This window comes from Squalius cephalus (assembly GCF_949319135.1).
Source record: "Squalius cephalus genome assembly, chromosome: 6".
Classification (NCBI taxonomy): domain Eukaryota; kingdom Metazoa; phylum Chordata; class Actinopteri; order Cypriniformes; family Leuciscidae; genus Squalius; species Squalius cephalus.
The window spans coordinates 28,773,067-28,792,357 of record NC_137127.1 but is presented as its reverse complement, the minus strand read 5'-3'; the positions used below and the strand labels follow the sequence as shown (position 1 = coordinate 28,792,357).

The window sequence follows — 19,291 nt, the reverse complement described above, 5'->3', positions numbered from 1 at the left end:
TAATCTTTAAAGCTGCAGTCCGCAGTTTTTCCTCTTTGTCGCCATCTCTGTTCGAAATCTGCAATTGCAATTCTTCGCGGAATTATCAACTTTACGTGCGTTGTCCCTCGGCATGGCACAGTGCGGATGAATCCAATGTTTTGAGGAGAATGTGCGGCTGTCAGTCAACGTGCTGTCACAGATTCTACTTTTTGGAAATATGAACAACATAAGAATTTTCACCGGAAAATGTCGTCTAAACAAGTAAGTAACATCCACTTTTGTTCTGACCAACTAAGGGGAAAAAAGCATTGCAGTGAATCGCGCCAATTAAATCTAACGATCGCTTATCATATCACGTCAAACCGTGCAAATTATACTTTGTTCTCAAATTGTTAATGTTAACAACACCAGTATTGCGTGACTACATGCCCTTCTGATATTTTTCTTTGTTTTCGCATGGGCCAGTTGCAATCTCTTTTTTTTCTCCCAAGTCTTTAGCGTTTTACAACGGGTGAATATCAAGTTGTCACTGGTGATTGTCGTTTGAACCTTTCTGGATCCGCCATCAAATTGATAAGTTTAATTATATCAAGTGCTGTGAGAAAAGGCTATAAATCTCCACCACCAACATCCTCACACGCAATATAGCCTACTAGCCGAGACTCCTTCTTTATGTGAACAGATGTGACATCATGACGCAAAGACATGCTCGAATTTCCCGTGGAAATCCACCAGTACCACTGGAATTAAAAACATTATTACAAGCTTACCATTTTGAATCGAGCTACGGCAAGCAAATAGTTTTGAACACTGCTGGTTATGTACTTGCTCAAAAAATTATTTTGGATAATTTTTAACCCAAAAAAGCTACGGACTGCAGCTTTAATGCAATTCTGGTTTAATAAAGTGGTCGTATAACAACTTTAAATGTGTTATTTTATATATATATATATATATATATATATATATATATATATATATATATATATATATTGTCGTGGATATTTTTCTCAAAACCTAACGACATGGGGCGTCTGCACTCGACACCCAACTGATCTTAATATCTCTGGCGTCTCCAAATCGACACCAGTACCTTAAACTCTCTGGCGTCTGCTCTCGACACCAATACCTTAACTCTCTGGCGTCTGCTCTCGACACCAATACCTTAATACTCTAGCTCTTGCGTCTTCAGTCGACAACTGGCCGAGTTTCTAACTTACTTGCTTCCCTAAACTAGCTTCCTAAACTAGCTTCCTAAACTAGTTTCCTGTGCAGGAATAAATTGACAAACAGACCTGCAAATATCCTTTAAATGCTTTAATCACGGCCAGGAGATCTTCCCGAGCAGTTCTCAGGGAATCTCTCCCAAGAAGCAAGGCCGGAGGATCTCAGACAAATTCCATTGAGAATCCCACCCTAAAACACAGATACAACAGTTTTTATAGAATCAAGAAAACAAATAAGACTAACATGTCACCTTCAATATGATTGGTTCAATTGGTTCAAAAATATATATATATAAATGCATTTAAGTCCCCCGCAATAATTAGAAAAGGCCATTGTCTCCCCCGATATTTGATATTCTTGATGCTGCTCTGTTGCACTCAGGGACGGACTGACAATCTGTGCGTTCTGGAAAAGTCCAGAACGACCGTCCAACCGAGGGCCGTTAGCACAAAAAAAAAGTCTAATAAAGCAATATGAACAGCTAACAGCAGGGGCACTTATACGATCAGTTTTATAAGGCTTACCTACTGAACTTTTAAATTTGCAATGCAGTACGGAATGTGATGAGACAAGAAATGATTAGCATTTTTAACACATTAGAAATATACAAATAAGAGTGAATTGCGCAAAATATTGCAATAAAATATTCTTTGGAAATAGTTTTTGATTCCTTCATAACTACAATATACCTGGAACTTTCAGTGTTCTTATTTATTTTTCTTTATTCCCTTAAATCCCTTGTAATCATTTAATTTCTTTAACTAAAAAGACCAATAACACCCCCTCCCCCCAATGTTCAAGACATGGTTACGGCCTTGATTTACATTGTACAGTAATTATATACCATCAATTATCTGAAAACGCAACATAATATAATAACATTTATATAAACATCTAGGTTAAGCATTTGGCAGTTGCGTTTTATGATTTTATGCATAATTCTGATTCAATATAGCTCAGGAAGACGTCATGCATAATCATATGCATGACTAACATATAAAACCGAAGGTAAGAGAAGCATCACTTTGCATTTTTTTTCTTCTCATGGAGGTTAACAGGATAATGATTCATATTTTTGTCTCTGTATTTCACCTTTCCAGTGCAGCTGTGACTTCAAACTGCAACCCACAGGGTGACTTTAATCTGCCAGTGTTCATGACTAGTGGAGACTTCACAATAGGAGGAATTTTTCCTTTGCATTATAGAGTAGAGCTTCCACCAACAGACTACATAAAGAGACCTTTGGCAGCACAGTGTCGAGGGTAAGGACATGTCTTATGTTTTTTTTTTTTTTTTTACGTCTTTCCTAACCTGTAATTTTTTTTAAAAAACTGTTGTTTACTGTTTACTTTATTATTTCTCCAATAAATAATTCTGAGAAACCAATCCATTGTCTTACAAGAATTTCAACTAAGATGTATTTTTTTTTTTATGAAGGTTTGATCCAAGAGCTTTCCGATGGGCTCTCACTATGAAGCTTGCTGTGGAGGAAATTAACAACAGAAAAGACCTTTTACTAAACCATACTCTGGCTTATAGTATCTTTGACTCTTGTGCCACTCCTGTAACGGCTCAGAAAGCAGTCCTGGCAGTACTGAATGGGCAGGATGTTGTTCAAAGTTTTATGTGTTCTGGAGCTAGTCCTTTATTAGGAATTGTAGGGGAATCTGGATCCTCACAATCCATCGTTGTCTCCAGAACTCTGGAGCCTTTCAGAATTCCCATGGTAAATATATATATGACTTATAATGATGTCTTATAATGAAAGTATGTTAACTACTCTTGAGAGATTTTTATATAAATTTTTCTGTTATGTACAAATTTGGCTAAGAGTTGTTGCTTTTTCTTTTTCTTTCTTTTTCTATTTTTTGTTAAATTTATAGATAAGTTATTTCTCAACCTGCTCTTGTCTAAGTGATCGGAAGCAGTTCCCAACATTTTTCAGAGTGGTTCCCAATGATGATTACCAGGTCAAAGCTATTGCACAGCTGCTAGAAAGGTTTGGCTGGACATGGATTGGTGTGGTCACTGAAGACCATGACTATGGCAGGTTTGCTTTACAAGGCTTAAAGCGAGAAATTGAAAATACCAACATTTGTTTGGCCTATCATGAAATGATACCTAAAGACTATACCCAGGAACAAGTCCTGAAGATTCTTAAAGTAATGAAGGAATCAACAGCTAATGTGGTCATTGTTTTTTCAGGAGAGGGTGAATTTTACCCTTTCTTAAGAGAGTTTGTGGCTCAAAATATCACAGGAATTCAGTGGATTGCAAGTGAGGCTTGGATTACAGCTTCAATTTTAGCAGAAACTTATCCATTCTTAGATGGCACAATTGGGTTTGCAATACGTCAAGGACACATCCCAGGTCTCCAGGATTACCTCAAAACAGTGACCCCAGAAAGGTACCCTTCAAACCCTCAAGTTCAGGAGTTGTGGGAGGCTCTGTATGGTTGTTCCCCCTCCACATCCAACTTGAACAGTCATTTGCCCTCCTGCACTGGGAAAGAAACTCTCAGACAAGAACACTCTGCCTACATGAACACTTCCAGCCCTCGTGTGACCTACAATGTGTATAAAGCAGTGTATGCCTTTGCTCATTCTCTACATAACCTCATTCACTGCAGGCCTGGAAATGGACTGTTTGAGAATTTATCATGTGCAAACCTCAGCAATGTGTTTCCATCGCAGGTAAAAGTACCTTAGGGTTTGATTAGAACTGGTTTTCAGACAGAATAGCAATTATATTGTATGAGATGAAGTGTATTTCTTCTTACTAAATTGACTTACTTCTTGTTGCTTTGTTATACTCCAAAGCTTCAGGATTATTTACAGGAAATCTCCTTTTCTGTTTCTGGAGAGGAAGTTAACTTTGATATCAAGGGAGATTCAATCCCATCATATGACTTGATAAACTGGCAAAGACACTCAAGTGGAGATATTCAGTTTGTGAAAGTGGGCCTGTATGATGGTGCTCAGCATTCTGGGAGAGAACTGGTGATTGAGGAACAGGCCATTATGTGGTCTAAACAACAGAACAAGGCAAGGTGTTGACTGTGCACTGCACTGCCATCTGTTGTTCTTTTCAAATAAATGTCAATATGTGATCCTTGAGCCCCTATTAAAATAAAAACACTGAGTATGATAAGGGATTTTTTTTTTAAAAAACTTGTTTATGCTTCAGTACAATTTGAATGAGTCAATGCACTTTTTTTTTTACTTTATAAAAAAATAATTGTGATATACTGTAGGTACCGGTGTCTGTATGCAGTAACGGCTGCACTCCAGGATTCAGAAAGGCTGTCCGTCGTGGGCAACCTCTGTGCTGCTTTGATTGTGTCCCATGTGATATTGGCAAGATCAGTAATCAGACAGGTGATGTATGTTTTCCTATTGACAATAAAATATAAAGCCTCCATCATTTGATTTAGTTATTTTCTTTCTTCTTTTTTATATATATATAGATTCAATAGATTGTCTGTCATGCCCTGAAGATTATTGGTCCAATGAAAATGGAACAGTGTGTGTCCTGAAGGTAGTTGAGTTTCTCTCCCATGATGCAATGGGAATCAGCCTGACTGTGATAGCTATAGTGGGAGCCTTTCTGACTGTCACAGTGCTGGGGATATTTCTGTACAACAAAGGAACCCCTATAGTCCGTGTGAATAACTCAGAGCTCAGTTTCTTCATCTTGTTATCACTGACTCTATGTTTTCTATGCGCTTTGGTGTTTATTGGGGAACCCACATCCTGGTCCTGCATGCTACGACACACTGCCTTCAGCATCACCTTCTCCCTCTGCATATCCTGCATCCTGGGCAAGACTTTAGTGGTGCTGGCAGCTTTTACAGCTACCAGACCAGGAAACAATATAATGAAATGGTTGGGCCCAATACAGCAGAGAATCATCATCTTCTGCTGCACTCTAGTTCAAGTGGTCATATGTACTGTCTGGCTTGTAGCATCCCCACCTTTCCCCTATAGAAACACTAAATATCAACAGTCCAAGATCATCTTGGATTGCAGTGTGGGCTCTGATCTGGCATTCTGGTGTGTGTTGGGATACATAGGCCTTTTGGCTTGTGTCTGCTTTTTTCTGGCATTTTTAGCACGGAAGTTACCAGGCAATTTTAATGAGGCCAAATACATAACCTTCAGCATGCTTATATTTTGTGCAGTGTGGCTGGCATTTGTACCTGCATATGTCAGTTCACCTGGTAAATTTACAACTGCTGTGGAAATTTTTGCTATTTTAGCTTCTAGTTTTGGCCTGCTCCTCTGCTTATTTGCCCCCAAATGTTACATTATTTTATTAAAACCTGAAAAGAACACCAAGCAACATTTAATGGGAAAAGTTACAAAATAAAACCATTTTGTCTTATTGTATGGATAAAATATTTGTGACAACATCTGTAATACAACAGATTTCAAGAAGATATATTAAGGACATTATAGCTATAAATAACTGTGAAAACCAAATTATATCTGCAACATTTTAATATTACAATAATAAAATTAGATTATACATTTATGATATTTTAAATGTTAATATATATGATTTTTACAATAAATAACATTTACAAAATGCATGTAGACGTCTTTAAAAAAATATTGTCTAAGTCAAGTCAAGTCAGCTTTACAATACAGATTGTTTCAAAGCAGCTTTACAGAGAGAACAGGAAAATAATGCAACAAAGTTTGTTTCGGCTGTACAGCAGATCTAGAAGAAAATAGCATTAAAGTCCAGGTTAAGTAAGTTCAGTGATGGTTCATTTTAGTTGTAAAAAAATTATTAATTTAGTTAATTTATATATAGAGCCACTCTGGAGAAAATGCCATCGTCTATGTCATTGTGATGTCATCGTCCAGCTCAGTTCAGTTCTCACATAAAAGTATCTTTAATAATATAATGCTTTCAAAAGTACTTGATCATTTTACCGATTCTTAAAAAAAAAATCAACCATGTGATGTTTGTTCTAAAAGATAACATAAACACACTTTTCACAATTGTTTGTTTAGAATGACTAAATAATAGACAGTTGAAAGGTTAACTGATTTGCACATGCAATAAAAGGCAATAAAATACATTGTGACACTGGGTAATATAACAGCAAAAATTACTCATTAAACAATAAAGAAAAGTTCTAGCATGATTTCTTTGCAGATGACATAAATTTTTATGTAATGCAGTGGAATATATACATGTAAACGTGTCCATTTAAAACTGCTATCCTGCTGTTGCAAAATGCTATTAAAATAAAGCCTGTATATATGTCATGTATTTAATTTGGGACTTTGTGGACAAATAACATAAAAACCTGTTTGACATGAAAAAAAAAAAATGAAAAAAAAAAGAGGCCTGCAATTTGTCCTCAGGCTAGGGAATACAGACGTCAGTATCACTTATTCCACTTCTATTTTTCTAGAGTTAGATTATTGGCTACTGACATAAGGTCTGGTCCATTGCTGCCTATTCTGAGCCAACCACTTAGAGAGGAGATATCTTCTCAATGATATGGATCTTGTTTTAGGGCAGACCACTGTGAACTGGTCATTTAAGGTGTGTTCACACTTGTAGTTAAGTTCACTTGGTTTATTTGGTCCAGACCAAAAAAACCCAACAACATTTAGTCCTGGTCCGCTTACCGTTCACATTTTCATTTTAACACCGAACCTAAAGGTATAGGGATATGTTCACAACCTGATTGGTCGGCTTTTATTACATATATTTCATGATGGAACTTACCGGTCATCCAAAACAATGCGGTGTGCTGGGTTAAATGCGCTCATTGTATGTGCATAGCCTACATATGATGGTATTTTGACCAGCTGAGAACTCGCGAAGAGCTTATAAAATGTGTAAAGGAGTAAAACAGCAGCAGGAATCAAACAAAGATCTGCTGCAAGGAGACGTGGTTCTGATGACTGTACCGAACTGTAATGGGCAACATTGCGACTATGGCGAGAAAAAACAGGTATGCTTGAGCATTCTGTCGTTTTTAAGGTCGCATCTTGTGACATCATGTCCCATTTTTGGTTCGTTTACATGTCTTTGGTCCATGTTGCATTCATATTCTATTCGAATAGAGTTTGTTTGGAAGCGGACCGAGACCCATCTTTTCATCGGTCTCGGCCTGCTTGTTTGGTGCGCACCAGGGTTCGGATGGCAGCTATCACACTTATTCAAATGAACAGCACTAACAGAGCAATAGCACCAGGGATCATTTTAATGGAACCAAACATGCTAAGTGTGAACACGCCCTTACTCTCTGGGCACTGAAGTGCTATGACGGGCAAGGACTCTCTAAATGGCCTAGATCATTCACAGAGGACTATTATGCAATCATCAAAGCCTATCTGACCCAGTTATTCTGGATTCATTACCCAATCTTCCAAGGAAAGTTTTTCTGATTGAATCACCACAATTCACCTATAAGCCCTGTTTACACCTGGTATAAAGATGTTATAACTTGGCAAGGTTATTTAAAGGCAAATTAGAAAAAAGTAGTAACTGGTTTAGAGATTGGCATTGTTACCAACATAAACATTGGTTTGTGAACCTAGTGAATGCACAGCAAGTGTGATGCTATGCAAATTATGTTGATTTGTGTTTTATTACGAGTATGTCTCTTTCCCTTTTTGCCTGCAAAACCTTTTCGGTCTGAGGTTCTGTTGTTGTGGCTAAGCTACTTCCACTGCATGTAGTAGTAGCCTGACGTTTTTTCCTTTATGAATATGGCATAGACGAATGATGAAGTGCAGTTTCCTGAAATCTGTCCTGACAACTCTAAAATATAAATAATTATCATAGGCTCATAGAGATTTAGGGTAAGGCAAAAACATGATTTGGAAAATGGTTTTATGATGTACTCATTCACTATTTAAATTTTGCTCAAAAAGTTCCATAATATAGCTTTAATTTTTGACGAGGCGTCATATTTAAATTAGATTCGACATATTAATTTGTTATTTGCTGCATGGTTGCTATTATACGCCACCTAATTTAGCAAATTCTGTAACCCATGGAGACATCATACATAATGATATGCAAGGTAGCTAACCATATAAAATCTTTGGGACATAGAAACATCTCTTAGCTCTCTTAGTTTTTTTGGAGCTTGATAGAACAATGATTTACATTTTTGTCTCTGTATTTCACCTTTCTAGTGCAGCTGTGACTTCAACCTGCTCTCCACAGGATGACTTTGATCTTCCAGTGTTCTTGTCTAGTGGAGACCTCACAATAGGAGGAATTTTTCCTTTACATTATAGAGTAGAACTTCCATCAACAGACTACATAAAGAGACCTTTATCAGCACAGTGTCAAGGGTAAGGATATTTGCTATTTTCCAATAATTTCTGGGCAATTCAATATTTTGCCTGCTGTTTAATTTGTATTCCGTTTACCAAAATCAAAAAATAAGATGGTAAACCAATGTTCTAAAAACAATTTTACAAAGTTATTTTTGTGGCTTTAAATGTAGGTTTGATCCAAGAGCTTTCCGCTGGGCTCTTTCTATGAAGCTTGCTGTGGAGGAGATAAACAATAGAAAAGATCTCCTTTCAAATCATACACTGGCTTACAGGATTTTTGACTCTTGCTCTACTCCTGTAACGGCTCAGAAAGCAGTCCTAGCAGTACTGAATGGGCAGGATGTTGTTCAGAGTTCAATGTGCTCTGGGGCTGGCCCTTTATTAGGATTAATAGGGGAATCTGGATCTTCACAATCCATTGTTCTCTCCAGAACTGTGCAACCCTTCCAAATACCCATGGTAATAAGTTATTTCTGTTCTGTTTATGTTCTGTATCTTGGAAACATAAGCTCAATATGCATATATTATTTTAATGTATTTTATGGTAATTAATTTTTTTTTTTTTCTGTTTTATAGATAAGCTATTTCTCAACCTGCTCTTGTCTAAGTAATCGGAAACAGTTCCCAACATTTTTCAGAGTGGTTCCCAATGATGATTATCAGGTCAAAGCTATTGCACAGCTGTTAAAAAGGTTTGGCTGGACATGGATTGGTGTGGTCACTGAAGACCATGACTATGGCAGATTTGCTTTGCAAGGCTTAAAGCGAGACATTGAAAATACTAACATTTGTTTGGCCTATCATGAAATGATCCCAAAAGACTACACCCAAGAAAAAGTCCTAAAGATTCTTAAAGTAATGAAGGAATCAACAGCTAAGGTAGTTGTTGTTTTTTCAGTAGAAGGGGAATTTTACCCTTTCTTGAGAGAGTTTGTGACTCAAAATATCACAGGAATTCAGTGGATTGCAAGTGAGGCTTGGGTAACAGCTTCACTGTTAGCAGAAACATACCCATTCTTAGATGGCACAATTGGGTTTGCAATACGTCAAGGACACATTCCAGGTCTTCAGGATTACCTCAAAACAGTGACCCCAGAAAGGTACCCTTCAAACCCCCAAGTTCAGGAGTTGTGGGAGGCTCTGTATGGTTGTTCCCCCTCCACATCCAACTTGAACAGCAATTTGCCCTCCTGCACCGGGAAAGAAACTCTCAGACAAGAACACTCTGCCTACATGAACACATCCAGCCCTCGTGTGACCTACAATGTGTATAAAGCAGTGTATGCCTTTGCTCATTCTCTACATAACCTCATTCACTGCAGGCCTGGAAATGGTCCATTTGAGAATTTCTCATGTGCAAACCTCAGCAATGTGTTCCCATTGCAGGTAAAACTGTTTTAGGCTTTATACTTGGAACATTTTCAATTTCGGTGACTTTTTTCATAGCAAATGTAATTGTGTAATTTATCTGGTCTTTTAAACAATATTATTATTATTATTATTATTATTATTTTGTTTTTTGTTTTTGTACTCTAAAGCTTCAGCATTATCTTGAGGATGTTTCCTTCTCAGTATCCGGAGAAAATGTTAACTTTGATAATAAAGGAGACTCAATTCCATATTATGATTTGATAAACTGGCAAAGACACTCAAGTGGGGATATTCAGTTTGTGAAAGTGGGCCTGTATGATGGTGCTCAGCATTCTGGGAGAGAACTGGTGATTGAGGAACATGCCATTATGTGGTCTAAACAACAGAACAAGGCAAGGTCACGCGCAGAAAAGTTAGTTCATGCATTTATGACCTCGAGACTAGATTACTATAATGCTTTATTAGCCGGTTGTCCTGCATCCTTAATAAACAAGCTACAGTTAGTCCAAAATGCCGCCGCTAGAGTTCTTACTAGATCAAGAAAATATGATCATATAACACCAATTTTATCATCACTACATTGGTTACCTATTAAGTTCCGTATTAATTACAAGGTACTGCTACTGATTTATAAAGCCCTAAACGGCTTAGCTCCAGTCTATTTAACGGATCTTCTATCGCCCTATAATCCATCGCGCTCTTTAAGATCACTAAATTCGAGGCTTTTGGTCATACCTAGGATATCCAGATCCACCAAAGGAGGGAGAGCATTTTCACATTTAGCTCCAGAACTCTGGAATAGTCTTCCTGATACTGTTCGTTGCTCAGACTCGCTCTCCCAGTTTAAAGCTAGATTAAAGACGCATCTCTTCAGCCAGGCATTCATATAATACTTTTAATCTTAAAGTTAAATCCGACCTCTAGTTTATAAATGCCAGAGGAGAACTGGCCCCCGACTGAGCCTGGGTTCTCCCAAGGTTTTTTTCTCTCCATTAGGTCACCTGATGGAGTTTTTCGGTTCCTTGCCACTGTTGCCTTTGGCTTGCTCAGTTGGGGATATTTGGGGATATTTAATTTAATTAATCAATCAACAATACTATTGGTCAGCATTACCAAACGTGGACGTTTTCCACTAGAAACAAACATTGATGTATTATTTAATAGTGTGAAGCTGCTTTGATACAATCTGTATTGTGAAAAGCGCTATATAAATAAACTTGACTTGACTTGAAGGTGTTAACTGTGCACTGCAATCTGTTGTTCTTTTAAATATTTCACTATGGTGTCCTTGAGCTGCTTTCAATCAAAAACATTTGCTAATGTATGCTGCGTATAACAGAGGAAAACATACAGAAAATACATTGAAATTTGTGATTATATTTACTTTTTTTCATAGGTACCTGTCTCTGTGTGCTGTAATAGCTGTGTCCCAGGGTTCAGGACGGCTGCCCGTCGTGGGCAACCTCTGTGCTGCTTTGACTGTGTTCCATGTGAGAGTGGCAAGATCAGTAATCAAACAGGTAGATGCACCTTACTGCATGTTGAGTGATACATATTTATAATTGTGTATTATGTATAAATATTTACTTGCATTTATTGATAATGTCATTCATGTAATTGTTTAAATTCTAAATCTCTCACATGCACAGTGATTATTATTATTATTATTTTAATTTTTTTTTTTAGATTCAGTAGATTGTCTGTCATGCCCTGAAGACTACTGGTCCAATGCAAACGGAACAGTGTGTGTCCCGAAAGTAGTTGAGTTTCTCTCCCATGATGCAATGGGAATCACGCTGACTGTGATAGCTATAGTGGGAGCCTTTCTGACTGTCACAGTGCTGGGGATATTTCTGTACAACAAAGGAACCCCTATAGTCCGTGTGAATAACTCAGAACTCAGTTTCTTCATCCTGTTGTCCTTGACTCTGTGTTTTCTATGTGCTTTGGTGTTCATTGGGGAACCCACATCCTGGTCTTGCATGCTACGACACACTGCCTTCAGCATCACCTTCTCCCTCTGCATATCCTGCATCCTGGGCAAGACTTTAGTGGTGCTGGCAGCTTTTACAGCTACCAGACCAGGAAACAATATAATGAAATGGTTGGGCCCAATACAGCAGAGAATCATCATCTTCTGCTGCACTCTAGTTCAAGTGGTCATATGTACTGTCTGGCTTGTAGCGTCCCCACCTTTCCCCTATAGAAACACTAAATATCAACAGTCCAAGATCATCTTGGATTGCAGTGTGGGCTCTGATCTGGCATTCTGGTGTGTGCTTGGATATATTGGTCTTTTGGCTTGTGTCTGCTTTTTTCTGGCATTTTTAGCACGGAAGTTGCCAGGCAATTTTAATGAGGCCAAATACATCACCTTTAGCATGCTTATATTTTGTGCAGTGTGGCTGGCATTTGTACCTGCATATGTCAGCCAGCCTGGTAAATTTACAACTGCTGTGGAAATTTTTGCCATTTTAGCTTCTAGTTTTGGCCTGCTCCTCTGCTTATTTGCCCCCAAATGTTACATTATTTTACTGAAGCCTGAAAAGAACACCAAGCAACATCTCATGGGAAAAGTTATTAAATGATGCAGTGGGATGTTGAATGTGGAATAAGTATCCAAAAAATATTTTACCATAAATTAATATAATAATATATGATTATTATCTAATATGATATGTTAAGTTTATTCTAATCTGATATCTTCATATAGGGATATAGGAAACAGACTGTGTAAATACTTGTATATACTTAAAATAACATGAGACTATATACACCACAAAATTGTATCATGTCCTAAAGCAAATTTACTCTCTTTCTAATGAATCCAATGTATATGGTCATGGGTTGCGCTACTGTTGTAAAAAGGAATCATATTAATAAAGCATATTTATGAATATCAGTATTTTGAATCCTTCTGATGGCATATGACCATGACACATAATGAGATGCATGAAGATCTGTGTCTGATATATATAACAGGGTGTCCTGCCCACTGTAGTCATGCTGAGGGATGCAGCCATTAGAGAGCATGACTGTCCTTCTCCTGTGGCTTCTGGTTTACCATCTCAGTGCACTCACTCCTGGAGATGCTTCTAAATGTGTCCTGCAAAGTGACTTTGAGCCAGGCCTCATGGCTAATGGAGATTTTCATATAGGTGGCATTTTTCCTTTGCACTACAATCAGGAAATTCCAGATCTCAACTGTACTTACAAACCGGGGCCAGTCAAATGTAATGGGTGAGTAACAAAAATGTATTTTTTTTTTTAAAACTGCCTAGAGAATATAATATTTGTAGGGTATAAATATCTTAAATTGGTGTTTTGATAGAAATATTTAAACGTGTACAACTTAAGTTTGGATGCCTTTTATTTCATTCTTTCTGTTTACTTCATCTGCAGATTTGATCCGAGAGCTTTCCGCTGGGCCCTTACAATGAAACTTGCTGTAGAGGAAATAAACAAGCGAGCCGATCTTCTACCTGAATACACTCTGGGTTACAAAATCTTTGACTCTTGTGCATACCCTCTGACTGGGCAAAGATCAGCAGTAGCTGTTCTAAATGGGCCAAATGAGCAATTAAGCCCCATGTGTGCAGGTCCTGGTCCACTGCTTGCTATCATAGGAGAATCCGGGTCAGCTCAGTCTATTGTAGTTTCAAGACTTTTGCAGCCTTTCGGGATACCAATAGTGAGTCTAAAAATAAACATTTTTAATTATTTTTGTGTTAATATAAAGTGTGCTTGTTTGTGTGTGCTTTTTTTTGTGAGAAAATAATTAAATAGAGAATAAATTGCGAAAAATAAATGTTCAGTAATGGAGAGTTAACAATGTACACAGTCTTAGCTGTGTAAATTAAAACCATGCAGTGCAACCTAAGATCTAATAATATTCTTGTTACAGAATTTTCTTCTTCTTTTTTTTTTCTTCCCCTTGATAGATCAGTTATTTTTCATCATGTGCATGTCTTAGTGATAGGAGAGAATTCCCTACATTCTTCAGAGTAATCCCTAGTGATGCCTATCAAGTAAAGGCCATTGCACAACTCCTGCTGCATTTTAACTGGACCTGGGTGGGAGTGGTACGAGGAGATCACGAGTATGGTCGCTTTGCCCTTCAGGGCTTACTGAAGGAGTTAGAGGATACAGGCATATGTGTTGCTTATCAAGAGATGATTCCTCTGTTATACGAGCGTCAGAGGGCACTGGAAATCATTCGAGTCATGAGCCACTCCACTGCTCGTGTTGTAGTGGTATTCTCAGCTGAAGGGGAGCTCACACCATTCTTAAGAGACTACATGGAACAGAATGTCACTGGGATACAGTGGATTGCTAGTGAGGCATGGGTTACAGCCTCTGTGTTCACAGGAAGTGAATATTACCCTTTCCTTGGAGGGACCATTGGATTTGGCATACGACAGGGCCAAATTCCTGGGTTAAGTGAGTATCTCACAACAGTGAACCCACAAACGTACCCCTCAAATCCTCTGGTTCATGAGCTGTGGGGGGCTTTATATGACTGTTCGCCCAACAGTTCCAGCTTAAATAATCATCTGCCCTCCTGCACAGGGCAGGAGACTGTTAGGGTGCAGCACTCTGCCTATTTTAATACTTCTAGCCCCCGCATTTCCTATAATGTTTACAAAGGAGTGTATGCCATTGCTCATTCCCTGCACAACCTTCTTCACTGTACACCTGGGAAAGGGCCGTTCAAAAACTCCACATGTGCAAGTGAACATAATGTCTACCCATGGCAGGTACTCAAAATAATGAGTGCTTAAATGATTAATGCTAAATTAACTCTGTACAAAGTTATGACTTGAACTAATGCAAACAGTCTTTTATCTCCTAAACGCAGTTACAGCAGTATCTCCAAGAAGTGTCATTCACTATTTCAGGAGAGACAGTGAACTTTGACATGAAAGGCGATTCTATCCCATCTTATGACCTCATAAACTGGCAGCAGGGCTCAGCAGGAAATATTGAGTTTGTTAATGTGGGGATGTTCGATGGTGCACAAGAATCTGGCCAAGAACTGGTTATCCAAGAGAAGGCTATCATGTGGCCCGGACATCAGACTGAGGCAAGCTGTTCTCACAGTGTATTTCAGTACATGAGATTCCATGTTCTGAAGTTCTGTAGGGTCAAATGGAGGTAAGTATCAATTTGAAACATGAAAGAATTGTTATTCTGAAGATGGAAGATCAGTCAGTGGGAAGGAAATGCAAAAGGCAAAATTAATCGTTGTTAATCAGTATGTCCTATTATCATTATATATCCAGGTTAGTTAGTAGCAAATTAGTTTCTTGTCAAATAATTAATAATGCTATTGACCTATAGGAACATTATTAATATACACTTGTATACATTACTAATATATGTGTGGCTGTGTTGTTAAGCAGGTTCTGGTGTCTGTGTGCAGCAACAGCTGCACTCCGGGATTCAGGCAGGCTGTCCGTCGTGGCCAGCCTCTGTGCTGCTTTGATTGTGTACCTTGTGACAGTGGCAAAATCAGTAATAAGACAGGTTGGAGAACAACTTCAATAATTCAGAAAAAAAAAAAAAAAAGAAAAAAAACCTGTGACCTTGATCCTCATTTTTATAGTCTTTCCCTCTCTTTAGATTCATTAGAATGTATGGCCTGTTCTGAAGATTACTGGTCAAATGCTGATGGAACAGTGTGTATTCCAAAAGTGGTTGAATTCCTATCCCATGATGCAATGGGAATGACCCTAACAGTAATAGCTGTAGTGGGGGCCTGCCTCACTTTAGCTGTGTTTGCTGTATTTGTCTATTACAGAAACACTCCTGTTGTACGCATAAATAACTCAGAGCTCAGTTTCTTCATCTTGTTATCACTGACTCTATGTTTTCTATGCGCTTTGGTGTTTATTGGGGAACCCACATCCTGGTCCTGCATGCTACGACACACTGCCTTCAGCATCACCTTCTCCCTCTGCATATCCTGCATCCTGGGCAAGACTTTAGTGGTGCTGGCAGCTTTTACAGCTACCCGACCAGGAAACAATATAATGAAATGGTTGGGCCCAATACAGCAGAGAATCATCATCTTCTGCTGCACTCTAGTTCAGGTGGTCATATGTACTGTCTGGCTTGTATTGTCCCCACCTTTCCCCAATAGAAACACTAAATATCAGCAGTCCAAGATCATCTTGGATTGCAGTGTGGGCTCTGATCTGGCCTTCTGGTGTGTGTTGGGATACATAGGCCTTTTGGCTTGTGTCTGCTTTTTTCTGGCATTTTTAGCGCGAAAGTTGCCAGGCAATTTTAATGAGGCCAAATACATAACCTTCAGCATGCTTATATTTTGTGCAGTGTGGCTGGCATTTATACCTGCATATGTCAGTTCACCTGGTAAATTTACAACTGCTGTGGAAATTTTTGCCATTTTAGCATCTAGTTTTGGCCTGCTCCTCTGCTTATTCACCCCTAAGGTTTATATTATTTTACTAAAGCCTGAGAAAAACACCAAGCAACATCTAATGGGAAAAGACAAATAATACAACTGATCATGTTTTGAGTCCAATACAAAGTGAAAGAAATAGAAATAATATGAAATAAATAACCAAAAATAGCAAATTAACAGTAATTGAATAAACACTTTTTTATATATATAATTTTTGCTTACTTTATTAATCTGAATACATATTACTGCAATTTTTTTTTAGATTGTATTATGAGTGGTACTTGATGTCTTTTTGTTAACAAGTGTACACATTGAGGCATGTAAATCAAGCATACACTGAAAAAAATGAGTCGTTGGATCAAAGTAAAAAAATTACTTCAACTTGTTACAAGTAATCGGTTTACTTTATCTCAACTTAAAAAAATTAATTTACTCAAATCACATTTCCATAGTCAACTTAAAGTAAAAATACTCTTTCAACCAAAGAGATTTGTTTAATTAGCATTAAATTATAAATTATTATTTGGATTAACTTAATTTTTAACATTTTTTATATATTAAATATCAAAATGAATACAAAATCAAATTACAAACATGAAATATAACCGAATTTTTGTCTGAAAAAATAAGCCTTTTACACTCTGAAATCAACATTTAACTGTTTATTTAGTGCAATCTTCCAACAAACTCACAGAAACCAGAATTTCCACTTGTTAAAACATGTGATGAAGAATTCATTTGATTTACAAAAGTCAATTCTGAAACCGTTTATGTGCATGACTTAATAAAAAAAAAAAAATACATTCAATAATAAAACCGTCAACAATGTAATTTTGTACAACAAAAAAAATCATCCATCAATAAATGTATACATCAATTCCATTTGCTATAGTAAAATTGTCACTTGACATTTCAGATTACCTTGCATTAAATTTAGGAATGTAACAGAAAACATTGAAAAGCCCTTAATATGGCATTGATAAATCATCCAGTGTAACATCAATTCTTTGAAAAAAACCAAGAAAAAAAAAAAAAAACCATTGAAACATTGAAAGCTCCTTAAAAGGCATGACATGCAGGAACATTTAAAGGGTTAGTTCACCAAATTAAAATATTTTTAATGAGATCTGAGAGCTGTTTTACTCCTTCATAGGTTGCTATGTAATTTCATTCTGCCGGCCAAGACAAGTTAGTAAAGACATTGTTAAAATAGTCCAAGTGACTACAGTGGATCAACCTTAAGTTTATCAAGCGACGAGAATACTTTGTGTACAAAAAAAAAAAAAAAAAAACCTTTCGACTTTATTCAACTATTAATTTTTTTGAGTTTGGGTCTTGAGTGAGTTCCCGAGAGCGCCACGACACAAGCGCGAGAACTGAGAAGATGACGCTCACGATGAGTGAGTAAATACCACCAGAATTTTCATTTTTGGATGAATTAACCTTTTAAAATCCATTTGCATCTTCACTATGTCCATGACAATTTTTTGAAAGGCCTCAAAGGTATATTTAAGTACTTCAGGATACCTCAAGTTCTCAGTACGTGATTCCAAACATCATGGCACAAGCAGATGCAACTGAGGACAACTCATGTAAAACCTCAGTACCATCAATGACAATGCTGATGTCCAGGGGAGTGCTTAGACCATCACTTTCATAGAGCACAAAAACTGTCCAAGTTCTCTCTGTGCTTCATCTTTTTGGCCAATCTGAAAGACACAATAAAAAAAAATTTTTTTAAAAAAAGGAAACAATTCTTACTCCGAGAGCTAATTCATAAATTCAACTCTTCTTACCAAAAAGAGACCAATTACTTACCGTTATCTTCTGACTGGACTACAATGACTCCAAACTGTTGTCTTTCAACATCTGTATCTTAAAAAAGACAAACACAGCAATCACCAACTTTCATAAAGAAAATTAAAATCCATGGATATGCTTTTGCACCTAAGAGCCAAAAATTGTGCAAGTTTAGATATTTATAAATAATATGTTAAATAAGTTGGTGTAATTTGAACATTTATCAATAATTATTTTCAAAGTTGCAAAGATGTAATTTCATACAGATTTCATAAAATACTGTATTTTGTGTAACGTATTATGTAATAGGTCATTGCGTGCGTGTTTAAAATGTTTAAACTTTTATGACGTAATCGGAACCTACTGCAGTGTGTTAAAACGTAAACAACGTAATTGATCAATCAAGTATTTACCATATATTTATTCTTTTAAGGTTATACAGTAGTATGTATATATGAGGCTACTGTCACTTTAAGAATTAACACACATACCAACAAAGACAAACTCGATTTTTTGGCAAATGTTTAAGACACAACCAAATGTGTTAAAGTGAATACTTGGCAAGGTAGACATTTTCAATTAAAATAAAATATCTATGACCATTCAAACGCCATATGACACTAAAAACCCATACACAAAAGAAATATATTTGAAATATATTTTCAGGATATATTTTGGAATATATGCAAATATTTGAAATTGGCCCAATAAATATTTTTCATACTTATATTTCATATATTTTTGTTATATTTCAGAATATATTTCAATGTATTTGGAATATATGCCACATATATTTTTAACACTTTTGGGGACCCATACAGAAAAAAATACATTGAAATATATTCTGAAATATAACAAAAATATATGAAATATAAGTATGAAATATATTTATTGGGCCAATTTCAAATATTTGCATATATTCCAAAATATATCCTGAAAATATATTTCAAATATATTTCTTTTGTGTATGGGAAGAACTCAATTCAGTGCTCTGCAATATATTGATAAAGTGTAAATTCTCTGATGTCCACTTTGAATTCAAACTTTGAATTATTTGATAAAACACGTTTGCATTAATCAGTTAACTGATCCTCATGTGATTATAAATGTATGATAGAAACAAACGTAATTTAATTTGTAACATTACTCACCATGTAATTTTGGGTCC

The 19,291-nt window shown here is 36.8% G+C and overlaps 2 protein-coding genes and 1 long non-coding RNA gene across 3 annotated transcripts; 2 read left to right on the top strand and 1 right to left on the bottom strand.

The window, feature by feature from the left end:
• Positions 1–112: 112 nt before the first annotated feature.
• On the top strand, positions 113–12,484 carry LOC307160533 (extracellular calcium-sensing receptor; the record flags this gene model as incomplete). The annotated part of the gene is made up of 7 exons (XM_079874692.1): positions 113–120; positions 2,310–2,471; positions 2,647–2,935; positions 9,102–9,911; positions 10,064–10,288; positions 11,293–11,416; positions 11,583–12,484. 7 exons carry the CDS (start codon positions 113–115, stop codon positions 12,482–12,484), a joined length of 2,520 nt encoding a protein of 839 aa, XP_079730818.1.
• Positions 12,485–12,909: 425 nt separating this feature from the next.
• Positions 12,910–16,417, top strand: olfcv3 (olfactory receptor C family, v3; the record flags this gene model as incomplete). The annotated part of the gene is made up of 5 exons (XM_079874691.1): positions 12,910–13,136; positions 13,299–13,587; positions 13,838–14,653; positions 14,755–14,979; positions 15,299–16,417. 5 exons carry the CDS (start codon positions 12,910–12,912, stop codon positions 16,415–16,417), a joined length of 2,676 nt encoding a protein of 891 aa, XP_079730817.1.
• Positions 16,418–17,820: 1,403 nt separating this feature from the next.
• On the bottom strand, positions 17,821–18,202 carry LOC307160684. The gene is made up of 2 exons (XR_013821601.1): positions 18,142–18,202; positions 17,821–18,032 (listed from the first exon to the last, which is right to left on the bottom strand). It is a non-coding gene; the product is annotated as an uncharacterized lncRNA (long non-coding RNA).
• Between the last annotated feature and the right edge of the window lie 1,089 nt (positions 18,203–19,291).